The sequence below is a fragment of the Chinchilla lanigera genome, unplaced genomic scaffold, assembly GCF_000276665.1.
Source record: "Chinchilla lanigera isolate Chin_1 unplaced genomic scaffold, ChiLan1.0 scaffold00042, whole genome shotgun sequence".
In the NCBI taxonomy this organism is placed as follows: domain Eukaryota; kingdom Metazoa; phylum Chordata; class Mammalia; order Rodentia; family Chinchillidae; genus Chinchilla; species Chinchilla lanigera.
The window spans coordinates 7,666,918-7,678,714 of record NW_004955443.1 but is presented as its reverse complement, the minus strand read 5'-3'; the positions used below and the strand labels follow the sequence as shown (position 1 = coordinate 7,678,714).

At 38.6% G+C, this 11,797-nt stretch overlaps 1 protein-coding gene and 1 pseudogene across 1 annotated transcript; both read right to left on the bottom strand.

Moving 5' to 3' along the window:
- Positions 1–1,818: 1,818 nt before the first annotated feature.
- Positions 1,819–2,664, bottom strand: LOC102023641 (mimitin, mitochondrial). The gene has a single exon (XM_005391974.2). It carries the CDS (start codon positions 2,401–2,403, stop codon positions 1,894–1,896), a length of 510 nt encoding a protein of 169 aa, XP_005392031.1. The 5' UTR covers positions 2,404–2,664; the 3' UTR covers positions 1,819–1,893.
- Positions 2,665–9,655: 6,991 nt separating this feature from the next.
- LOC102023962 overlaps positions 9,656–11,797 on the bottom strand; it is a 59,484-nt pseudogene continuing 57,342 nt past the window's right edge.

Sequence of the window (11,797 nt, the reverse complement as noted above, 5' to 3'; positions counted from 1 at the left end):
TCTCTTCTCTTCTCTTCTCTTCTCTTCTCTTCTCTTCTCTTCTCTTCTCTTCTCTTCTCTTCTCTTCTCTTCTCTTCTCTTTTCTTTCTTGCCTGCCTGCCTGCCTGCCTGCCTGCCTGCCTGCCTGCCTGCCTGCCTGCCTGCCTGCCTGCCTTTAGTTTAACTCATCAGATGTGTATGGAATGCCAACTATATTGTTAATAAGTTAGATACATAGTCCTGTTCCTGTGGAGTAGCTTATGGTCCATTTAAGGTAGTGAGATCCTTAAGAGTTAATTGTAAGTGTTTTTCCATAGTAAGTAGAGGAAGCATTGGGTGGAGCAGCTGAACCTCAGGGAGAGTGCTGCTTCGGATACTTGGAGGACAAATTAAAGTTAAACTAGTCATGCGTTAGAGGATGATCATCTCTTGCATGCACATGCCGGGAAGAATGAAGAGCTATTTAATTACTTTACCCTTTTAAATAAATAGCTAATTTCTCTGAATATAAAAGTAATTAATATGGTTACAGAATTTTTGAACATATAGGAAACTGTATAACAGTAGAGATTGTATGTAATTCAACTCTCAGATAAGTTTTCAGTACAAAATTTTATTCATGAACCAGACGTGGTGTACAACCTTAGTCCCAGCTACTTGTGAGGGTGAGGCCGGAAGATCATTTGAACCCAGGAGTTGGAATCCAGACTAGGCAACATAGTGAGAATGAATCTTAAAAAAAGAAAAAGAAAATACCATAAAATATTCTAAATATACTTAATTTTAGTATTTCCTTGCATAATTTTTTCTGCTTATGTACATATACACATATTTAGCAGTTTTTCTTAAGATCTTTGAATATTAATCCCATGTGGCTTTAAACTCAGGCCTATATTTTTATGTCAACACTATTTTATTCCAAACACTCTATATTAACATAACATCATATCCTTTTCTGTGTTCTCCAGGAAGTTTATTACACTTTACAATAATGTCTGTATGTAATTAATGACATCTGTCCAAAGTTTTCTTTCATACAAACCCAAGTCCCGCCTATCAGTGGAATGGCATTCTACCTTGAGAACTCTTTCCAGGTTTCTTCTTCACAGTAACTTTCATTCTGATGGAACTCTTTAATTATTCCATTCCTCTTTACTGTCCTTGCAGATTTTTCTGATGGATTGTCTCCTAAATCTTAACTCATCTCTTCAAACTTCAGCCACAGTTCTACCCTGTTAGCCACTGTCCCATATTATCATCAGTGTCTTTATAGTTTCTTTTATTAATGAAGTTGTGTTTGCATTCATATATTTTATCCAAGCTTATATTTTCTTTTGTTTTGTCTTGCTACGGACTTCAGGCTGGCCTTGAACTTGCTGTGATCTTCCTGCCTCAGCCTCCTGGGTGCTGGGATTACAGCTGTGTGCCACCATGCCTGGCCCAAGCTTATATTTTGATTGGTTCTCTGGGATCTTAAGGATAGTTCTCCAGAGATAAAAATCTTAGTTTTTCATTTATTTTATTTATGTCATTTGGGAGAGCTCACTGCCCTTATTCTTCAAGATGGATCTGTGGGTGGTTCCTAAAGGATCCTAAGTATCCGATGTGTACTGAGCATTTACAACTACATGACATTCCTCAAAGTAGTAAACTAAGGAGGGAAAATCAATTTTAGGCAAATTCATAAATAGAATGAAATCCTGCACGAAATCAAGTGTAGGATTTAAGTCTTAAAAGATTTAGGATTTTGTAGTTTATAATCTCATGTTTCTAATGCAAACTAAAATGAGCTCTTAAGCTTAATGAAATAGAGGACTATTATAAGTCCAGCAACTATAATTCAGTTTTGAACTTCTTTTATTTGTTAAAATAGTCATATCTGTGCGAGTGAAATGATTTTCACCATAATGCAGTTCATTGGTTGTGGCTCTTTTCATCTTGTGGTACCCAGGACCCTGGCTGGAAGGTTTTCCCAGTGCTGGTGGGTGTCGCTGAGGGTTCTTCTTTTCCAAAGTATGGTGCAGAGGCGTGCCCTTTAATTTGAATCTGAACAGGTGGAGGCAAGAGTTCCTCACTGGTCTCTTTACTAAGGAGCTTTTCTTTTTCATAAAAACCTTTGCTTTTCATCTTTATTTCTTCTCTGTACTTTTCATTCTTTAGTATTTCCTCCATGGTAGGTGGAGTATTTCTTTTTCTTCTAATCCAAGCTTCCCATTCTGTTGGGATATCACCTACTTCATAGTCAGTTTCATTTCTCTTTGCTGCTTCTATAATCCTTTTCTCTCGAATAGTTTGTCCTCTCCAGTTCGTGTACTGCGGGATATAGTAGTATTTATTCCCGAGCTGGTCCGTGCCCACGTGCTCCTTCACCTCCTTTGACAGCGTCCTCCACAGGGCGCGGAACAAACCCTGAGGCCAGCCCATGCTGGCGCTCTGTTCCCGGCGGGAGTCGCGCAGAGCCTGGCAGTTCAGGCCTATATTTTTAATGTGTGTTGTTTGAATTCATTTTCCATTAGTATTATACTCTCAGCTTCTCAAGGATAGGTGTCATGGCTCATCTGTCTTTTGTATCAGTGCCCAAGGCTCCTTAGTTTTTAATAGATGTTTAAGGGCCCCCTCGATACGCTGGTCATTGTGGTATGTTTTGGGCTATAGCAGTAAATAGGGCAGAGAGAAAAACAAACAATTGGCTAAGTGTAGTACAGAGAAATATCATCATGTTACATAGATGGAATTAATTGATTGCTTTTGGGTGTCAGAAATGCCTTATAGGCTTAAATTGATACCTGCATAAAGCCATCTTGCTAGGGGGAGAACATTTCAAATTAGGTGAAACCGTTAATGTCAGGACCCTAATAAAGGAACTGCTGTATTTTAGCATCCTCCAAAACCTTGTGTCTGGAGTAATATAGGCAAGGGAAGGAAATGGTGAAAGATGAAGTTGGAGATGCAGATTGGATGGAGCCAGGTCACATAAAACTTTCCAAGCCCAGGATGAAGAGCTTGGATTTTAAATGACTGAAACCGCTAGAGAGTTTAAAGCAAAGAACAAGATTCGTGGGTTTTTGTTGTTTTCTTTGTTTTTTGAGACAGGGTCGGGTCCTGCTGTATATAGTTTAGGCTGGCCTTGAATGTACTAGCTCAGGCTGGCCTGGAACTTGTGGTAATCCTCCTGCTCCAGCCTTCCAAGTGCTAGGATTACAGGGGTGCACCACCATGCCTGGAAAGATTTGTGTTTTTCAAAGATTGCTTTGGCTGATTTGTGAAGAATTGAGACAGAATATGTAAGTAGAAAGGGTCTAAGAATTAGGGATTGAGTTTGCTGGAAATAACAAAAGAAACAAAATAGTAGTACTTTAAACAAATAGGAAACGTCTGGAGGGAGGTAGGTATTCCAGATTGGTTGGGGCTTTAGTGTTTTTTTTGGGGGGGGCCTTTGGTGTTAATAAACTACTTATAACATTCAGTTTATCATTCTTGTGAGTATGACGTCTGTCTTTAAATTCTCAAGATGGCTGCCAGAGCCCTGGCATTTTTTTTCCTTGGAGACCATGTAGTGTAGGCTGGTCTTGAACTCACTTATGTAGCCTAGGCTGGCCTCAACTTAAGGTGATTCTTCTACCTCAGCCTTCCAAGTGCTGGGATTACAGGTGTGTGCTACTATGCCCAGAAGGCATTTCTCAATTCAAAAAGTAAGGCTGTATTTATGTATGAAACATGGTCTTGTTATGTTATAGTTCAGACTGACCTTGAACTCAGGCAGTTTTTCTGCTTCAACCTCCAGAGTACTGGGATTATAGGCATGCACCACCACACCTGGCCTGTTTGTTTTTTGTAGTGAGCATTTCCATACTGAGCTTTTTTCATACTGTCAATGTCCTCTGTTTTTGTATTTTAATCCATGGCTGTATCATCTGTACTATGGAAGACTAAGAAATGTACTGTAGTTGAGCACAATGTCCCCAGTTAAAATCAAGGTTTCACTATCATTAGTAAGGAAGCAAGAGAAAAAAAAATATATTAGGCAGCTTGCTGTGGAAGGACTGGAGGGGCAAAAAATGAACTCAGATCATTTAGAAAACAGGTAACTAGATTGTAGGTAACTGCTACTACTTTGTTTCTTTTGTTATTTCCAGCAAACTCAATCCCTAATTCTTAGACCCTTTCTACTTACATATTCTGTCTCAATTCTTCACAAATCAGCCAAAGCAATCTTTGAAAAACACAAATCTTTCCAGGCATGGTGGTGTACCCCTGTAATCCTAGCACTTGGGAGGCTGGAGCAAGAGGATTAACACAAGTTCCAGGCCAGCCTGAGCTAGTGAGTTCAAGGCCAGCCTGGACTATATAACAAGCAAGAGATTATAGTTTAGGGCTAGAGTTGAATAGGGAATTGATGAGAGGTATTTGGATATGTTTAAAAGTACTTGGGCCGGGTGTGGTGCTGTATGCCTGTAATTAGCACTTGGGAGACTGAGGCAGAATGATTGCCTTGAGTTTGAGGCCAGCCTGAACTACATAGTGAAACCCTGTCTCAAAAAACAAACAAAACAAAACAAAATGAAGTGTTTGGATGTGTTTGAAAGGTATAGTCAACACAACTTGCTGATGGATTATTAGGATGTATTGGCCAAACGGTTTGAAATTGGGAAAAGAGCAACTGAATGTGTATGAGGTGGTCAGATCCTGGAGAGAGACTTGACATTGTGGATGACATTGAGGTCGTACATTTACAGCCTGCAGTGCATGATTTAGGAGAAATTGGCTAGATAAGGAGTTCTAGGCTAGGGGCCGGGGATTTAGCTCAGCGGCACAGCGCCTGCCTGGCAAGTGCGAGGTTGTGAGTTCGATTGCTGGTACCTGGGGGCGGGGGTCGGGGGAGTTCGAGGCTAGAATCCTGAGTTTTGCTTTGGGGCCCTTGCACCTTTTTTTTTTTTAAGATAGTGTCTCTGCCATGTAGTCCAGGCTATCCTTTATCTCCCAGGCTGGCCTCAAACTCACGTGTTCCTTCTGCCTCAGCCTCCCAAGTGCTGGGATTACAGATGTGCACCAACATGCCTGGCACCCTTGTACATTTTAAAGTTGAACCAGCAGGGAATAAAGAGAGTGAGCTGTTCTAGTAGTTGTTAGAAAAACTAGAAGCAGGTAATGGTATTGAAGCTAAGGGAAGATAGCTACAGGAAGAAAGTGGTTGACTTTGTCTTTCTGCTGAAAAACAAAAATGACCATAGTATTTGCAACATGGTGATCTTGGGTAACCTTAACAATGAGAATGGTAAAACCAGAAATCTGATGGGAGTGGGTTAGAGAATATGAGGGGAGGAATTATCAACTATGGTCAATTCTTTAAGTTTTGCTTTACCTGGGAAGCAGCAAAGAGAGAGAGTTAGAGAAGACTGTGACTTAAAGGATCTCTTTAAAAATTGTTAGATATTTGAATGTTTGTTGATGGGTGGGAGAAACGGATTATGCTGAAGAGTAATTATAGAGTCTTTTATATTTAACTAGATTGCTGGGGAAGGTACAAATGGGAAGGAGCACAGACACTTAGGGCATTGTGTAAAATTTCCGTTTGGGATTTGTGATCTTCCCTTAAGCATGAGACCAATTAATGATGTTTTTCTCTGGCAGTAGTGGTTGGGGCAGACAAGAACAGGAAAGGAAGGTTTTCTGTTTTTTTAAATTGGAAGGTGAGTTTAACTACCTTTGGGGCTTTATATGAGCCCCATGAAGGAAGGAAGAAAAGCATCAAAGTTGTCAAGATTATTTTGTAAGGGAATGATTATGGCAAATATCTGTGGAATCTAAAATAGGTAAGGAGGGAAATGAAGATATCAGAAATAATAGATTGGTCATACTGTGATGAAACTAGATCACTGCTGGGTTTGAGTGCTCCACACCAGTTGGGAGTATGGGAAATGAGAAATTGATTTCAGAAAAGTTTAGGTTTTCATGGGGTTATCTTTTTTGTTTTTGGTACTATGAAAGGATAACAAAAGAAACAGAGACAAATTTAGTAATGCATAACAGGGGATTGGAAGGTCAGTGCCTCAGGATGGGCAGAGACCAGGGTTATCTTTTTGTTTTTGAGACAATCTTACTGTGTAGTTTAGACTGGCCTTGAACTCACTATGTAGCCCAGTCTGGCTTCAAATTCCCTGCCATCCTCCTGCCTTAGCCTCTCAAATGCTGGGATTATAGGCATGTCCCCCCATGCGTAGCACATAATATCTTTCTAGTTGAGAAAATTGTTAATTGCTTGATAACCCAATACAATATTCAAGTGCATATTCATTTAGTCTCAGTTAATTTTTAAAAAAGTCTTTCATACCTTTTAACCAGGTTCTATTTAAGAGTCATAAACAAATATGTATGTATTCTTTCTTGTTTTTTCTTCTGGTACTAGGAATCGAACTCATGACCTTGTGCTTGCCAGGCAGGCGCTTTGCCGCTGAGCTAAATCCCTAGCCACCATGTATGTATTCTTGAAGCTCTTAAAATTTATAGTAGCTCTTCCATACCTACATCTTTCTTTTTTCTTCCATAGCTACACTGAATAGTGGAGTCTTCTTTTTTTTGTTGTTGTTGTGGTCTTTTTGAGACAGGGTCTTGCTATGCAGTTCAGGCTGGCCTTGAGCTCACTTTGTAGCCCAGGCTGGCCTCGAATATTGGTTAAATTATGACAGCTGGCCTTGAACTCACAACAATCCTCCTGCCTCAGCCTCTGGGTGCTTGGGTTCCAGGCTTGTGCCACCATGCCCAGCGTAGAGTCTTGTACTAAAAGGTTTTGATAAGCTTCAGGTTAAACATTTTTGGCAAGAAGACTTAAAGTAATGTTATATATTTCATATTGAATCATATTAGTACATATGCCCAATGTTTTTGGTGGTAGGTCATTTGTTTAATCAGTAAAGATGACTAACAGTGTGGTGGCACACACCTGTGATCCCAACACTCAGGAGGCTGCGGCAGGAGGATTGTTGGGAGTTCTAGACCAGCCTGGGCTACAAAGTGAGCTCAAGGCCAGCCTCAACTGCATAGCAAAACTCTGTCTCAAAAAGACCAAAGGAAAAAAAGAAGATGACTAACTTACTTACTTCTTGCTCAAGTTATGTTTTATTCGCTTTGTAAATTGTGGGTTAATACTTGGACATTATTGAAATATCTTGTTTCCCCACAACTTTTTATCTGTTAATTTAGTGTCCACTGATGATCTTTGCCTGAGTTATTTTATTGAGGGCTTCTAGAAAAGTGATTTTCCTATTTGTCAGCCTTACATTTATTGCACTAGAATTCTTCTGTAAGAAAGAGCTGTCCAGTATAAAGATTTGGAATAATAGTCATTTCCAGGGCTGACAAATGCCTGTCATGCCTGGCTTCAACACACAGTTCAGCCTGTGGTAGTGAATTCTTGAATTTAAAAAATTTTTTTTTAGTGGGCTAGGCATGGTGGTGCACACCTTGGGAGACTGATGCAGGAGGACTGCAAGTTCAAGACTTGCCTGGGCTACCCAGGTAGATTATCTTAAAACGAAAATGTAGTGGGTTACAATCAATTGTCATTATTTTGTTAAAGAGTTTTTTATGTTTGGGAGTGAACTCATTGTTCTTGCAATATTTAAAATTTTTGTTAAGGTAAAACAGATAACACTTCTTTAAGAAATATTTTTTTTTCTGTGGTGACATACTGAAAGATTAATATTTTTCAGTCTATTTTCTAGGGACTTTGTTGGTTTTTCCAAGCCTACTACCGTGCTAATAAATTTTTACCAATGTATTTCGCTTTTTTGTATCTGGCATGAAGGAAATACTTTTCCTGTTTAAAAAGATTTATAGAAATAATGAATTCCACAAAATGAAGAATTTCCCAAAATGAATAATAGCAACCAGGCATGGTACCACATGCCTGTGATCCTACTGACACTGCAGAAGTTGAGGCAGAAGGATGGCAAGTCTGAGACTAGTCTGGGCTACATAGGGAGTTACAGGCAATAACAACTGACTGACCGACCAACCATCCAGGTGTAGTGGTGCATGCCTGTAATCCCAGCACTCAGGAGGCTGAAGCAAGAGGATTGCTACAAGTCTGAGGCCAGCCTGGGCTACATAGTAAGTTTAAGGCCAGCCTGAACTATAGCACAGCAAGAGCCTGTCTCTGAAAAAGTAAAAAAGAGATTCTTAAAAGGAATAAATAAATACAGTATAAAATTCCTAACTGATCTAACAGATAACACTTTGTTCAAAATACTAATAGCAAGGATAAATCTGGTGATTGTAGCTCATAGATGAGTGAATATAATCAATAGGAAGAAGTGAATGGGAAAGCTCTGTTACAAGATGTACTGTACCACCCATGAAATAGTACAATATTATTTGAAAAAGTAATTGTACCTGTAAAATTTTAAGCATTGGTTAAGTTATGACAGTTGTACAACAGAACACTACTTAACTAACTGTATGTTTCTTTTGTTGTTTTATTTTTGAGACAGGGTCTTGCTATGTAGTTCAGGCTGGCCTTGCACGTACTGTGCAGTCCAGGCTGGCCTCAAACTCATTGCAATCCTCCTGCCTCAGCCTCCCAAGTGCTGGGATTACAGGTGTACAGTGCCATGCTTGGGTCTAGTTGTATGTTTGTGTACTCATGTGGACTAATTTACAGTATTCCCCAAGATACATTGATAAGAAAAAGCCAAAGAACAGAATAATGAATGTATGATGTCATCAGTAGACAATATAATGTTATGGTACCACCTTAATATATGGGGTCCATCGCTGACCAAACATCATTATGCAGCACTTAACTGTATATGCCTACACTTACTTGTAGTAGAATATACAAAAGTTTACTAAGTTGCCTCTGAGAGAAAAACAGGGAACTGGGAAGTCAAAGAGACCATGTTAAAAACTTATTTTTCACGCTATGTACCTCTTATGCACTATGTACCTCTTATGCACTGCTGAGCCCTTCCTCGCTTCTACTTTGCACAGGGTGGATTTTTCCACCTGAAATTGTTGGCTTTACCCAATTAAGTCTTTAAAGTAGTTTCTTCGGGGCTGGGGATTTAGCTCAACAGCACAGCACCTGCCTGGCAAGCGCAAGGTTGTAAATTCAATTCCTGGTACCAGAAAAAAACCAAAAAAAAGTAGTTTCTTCAAAAAAAACTTCTTCTTACTCTCTAGATTGTTTTTCTATTAAATACTCTCATGGTGGAGTGAGGTTATAGCTCAGTGGTAGAGTGCTGTATTTGATCTTCAGTACTGAAAAAAATAAAACAAAAAACAAAAGGAACTTTATGATATCCTGTACTTTTAAAAATTATGTAATTAATTGTTAAGGATAAAACCTCTATGAAGAGATCATTTAACTGCTAGTGCCTGTTACAGTGTCTTGCAAATAGTGGGTACTCTTTAAATATTCTTGGAATTAATTTAGAACTTTAATTTTTTTAGAACTAATTTTTAAAATTGTAGATTGTATAAAGTATGATGACTGCAATCCAGAATTTGAAATTTTAATGGCATAACATTACTGTAATTGGATGGGCTGTTACTTCCTGATTCTAAATCTAGCATAGCACTGTTGATTTTGCTAGCTACTGTACATGTTTGACTTTTCCCTCAGGTTTTAAAAAAATACATATTTTTATTTTTAAAGGATATAGTCCAGTGATTTTTATAGTATTCATAAGGTTGTGTAGCCATCACCACTGTTTTTTTTTAAAACAACCAAAATGTGTTTATTTAATAATATATATTGCAAAGGCTCAACGAGAGACTTAATTTCAAAAACAAGAACAAAAACAACCCACAGCTCAAGATACAGTGTCTTACACAGAAATCAAGAAAAGGACAGACTAAAGAGGAGATGAAGAAGACACTAGGAAAGCCTAGTCAGCTGAAGTTAAGGCTCTTGGCTAGATACTTGCTTTGAGTAGCTTTCTTGCAGGTACTTCTTAAAAGCTGTGGGATTTTTCCAGAGCTCCGCAGCATGCGTATTCAGAGGACTATCGATGTTAGGTTCTCCTAGCAGGCTCTGGATGGATAGTAGGGTGGTCCTGACATCATACAAGGCAGACCACTTGTCCTTGAGGATGTGCAGTCAGATGTTACCCTGGGTTTCCACACTGGGGTGGTAGCAGGGAGTGAGGAACTTTACTGTGGGCACGTTGTAAGGGTAGCCACTGGGGAACTCCAGAGAGAGCTTATACCTCAGGTCTTCATATACTGTGCCAGCTGCTTCATATACTGTCCCTACGCAGTTGAAAAGGTTGACTCAGGGAAGGCAGAAATTCCTTCGTCACGACATCATGAGGGTCATCAGCTCCTGCTGTAGCTTCTTGCCCACAGGGCCCTGGGCAGCTCCACCGCTGGGCTTGGCTCCTTTATGGGCGGCAGGAATGCTAGCGGCAGTGGGGTCGCGGTTTTGGGAGGCCATGAGGATGGTGCTGGCAGAGAAACAGGAACTCGGTGACCAGCACTGCAATTGTGATCACCATTATTTAATTAGTACATTTTTCAACAATGCGAAAAGAAATCTAGTATCCATTAACAGGTCCTTTCCATTTCCCACTCACCTAGTATCTTGGCAGCCAATAACTTGTTTTCTGTGTCTGGATTTGCCTATCACATGTGGCTTTTAAACACATGAAATGCAGCCAGTCTAAATTGAAATGTGCTAAATTTTAAATTGCACACTGGATTTCAAAGTCTTAGTACTAAAAAATAAAATATTTTAGAAATTTTTGTTTTGATTACATGTTAAGATGATAATATTTTATATCTATTAGGGCCAGTAAAATATATTATTAAAATAATACCTTGAGTTTTTTTTTATTTTACTCTTTTTAACATAGTTACCAGAAATTTTTAAAGTGTTTTTAAGGCTTTCCATTTTATGTTAGACATCTCTGTCTGCAACTTGTTCTTGGTAAAGATTATGAATGCATTTCCATGCTTTGGTTTCCCATGATCTTTTCTCTTTCTCAATTTTATGTCAACTCTGGTTTAGGAATGTTATTAACTCCAAGCCTCAGAATTAAAAAGAAAACCCCATCTAGGGACTCTAGGGATGTAGTTAATTCACTGGGCAAGTGCTTGACTCGCCTGTGGGAAATGCTGGTTCTGTAGATCTTCAGCATCACTAACAAACAACATTTAGGATGTGGATTATCTTATTTCTCCAGGCTTTCAGTAGTAGGGGAACTAGAACTCACATTAAATTTTTAGAAAATAAAGGCAACTATTAGACCGCTTAAATCTCATTTCCAACAAATGAGAAAAATTGATTTTACACTTACAGTATTTGCATGATAATGTTCGGGAGTGTGACTTGTGTGGGAACCAAATTAATAATTTTTTATACCATATCAGAATTATCTATAACTTTAGGGACATTTAAAATTATATTTATCTTATTTTTGCATCACCCTAATATGTTTGAAGTCATGGGCTTGGTGCCAAATTTAAGAAAATTAAACCATGTAATATTTCATGATCACCTCTACAAATTACATTAAATCCTAACAGTTTAGAAGTAATGTGTGTGGTATGCACCTTATTTTCATTTTAGTTTTGCAGATGGTTTTCTATAAAATACATTCTTACTAAGTCAGTGTGTGAACAGTTTTTTAAAAATAACAGCGTAAGGTACAAATGTAGTGTATGCATTAAACTGTTAATCAACCAAAGCAAAAAAAAATTATATTTATCTGATCTGAAATTTGGATTTAAATTGTCTTAGAAATTTTTCAGAATAAATACTACTGAGACTGAAAAACTTTCCTTTTTAAAAATACAGTATTTGTAGCTGGATGTGGTG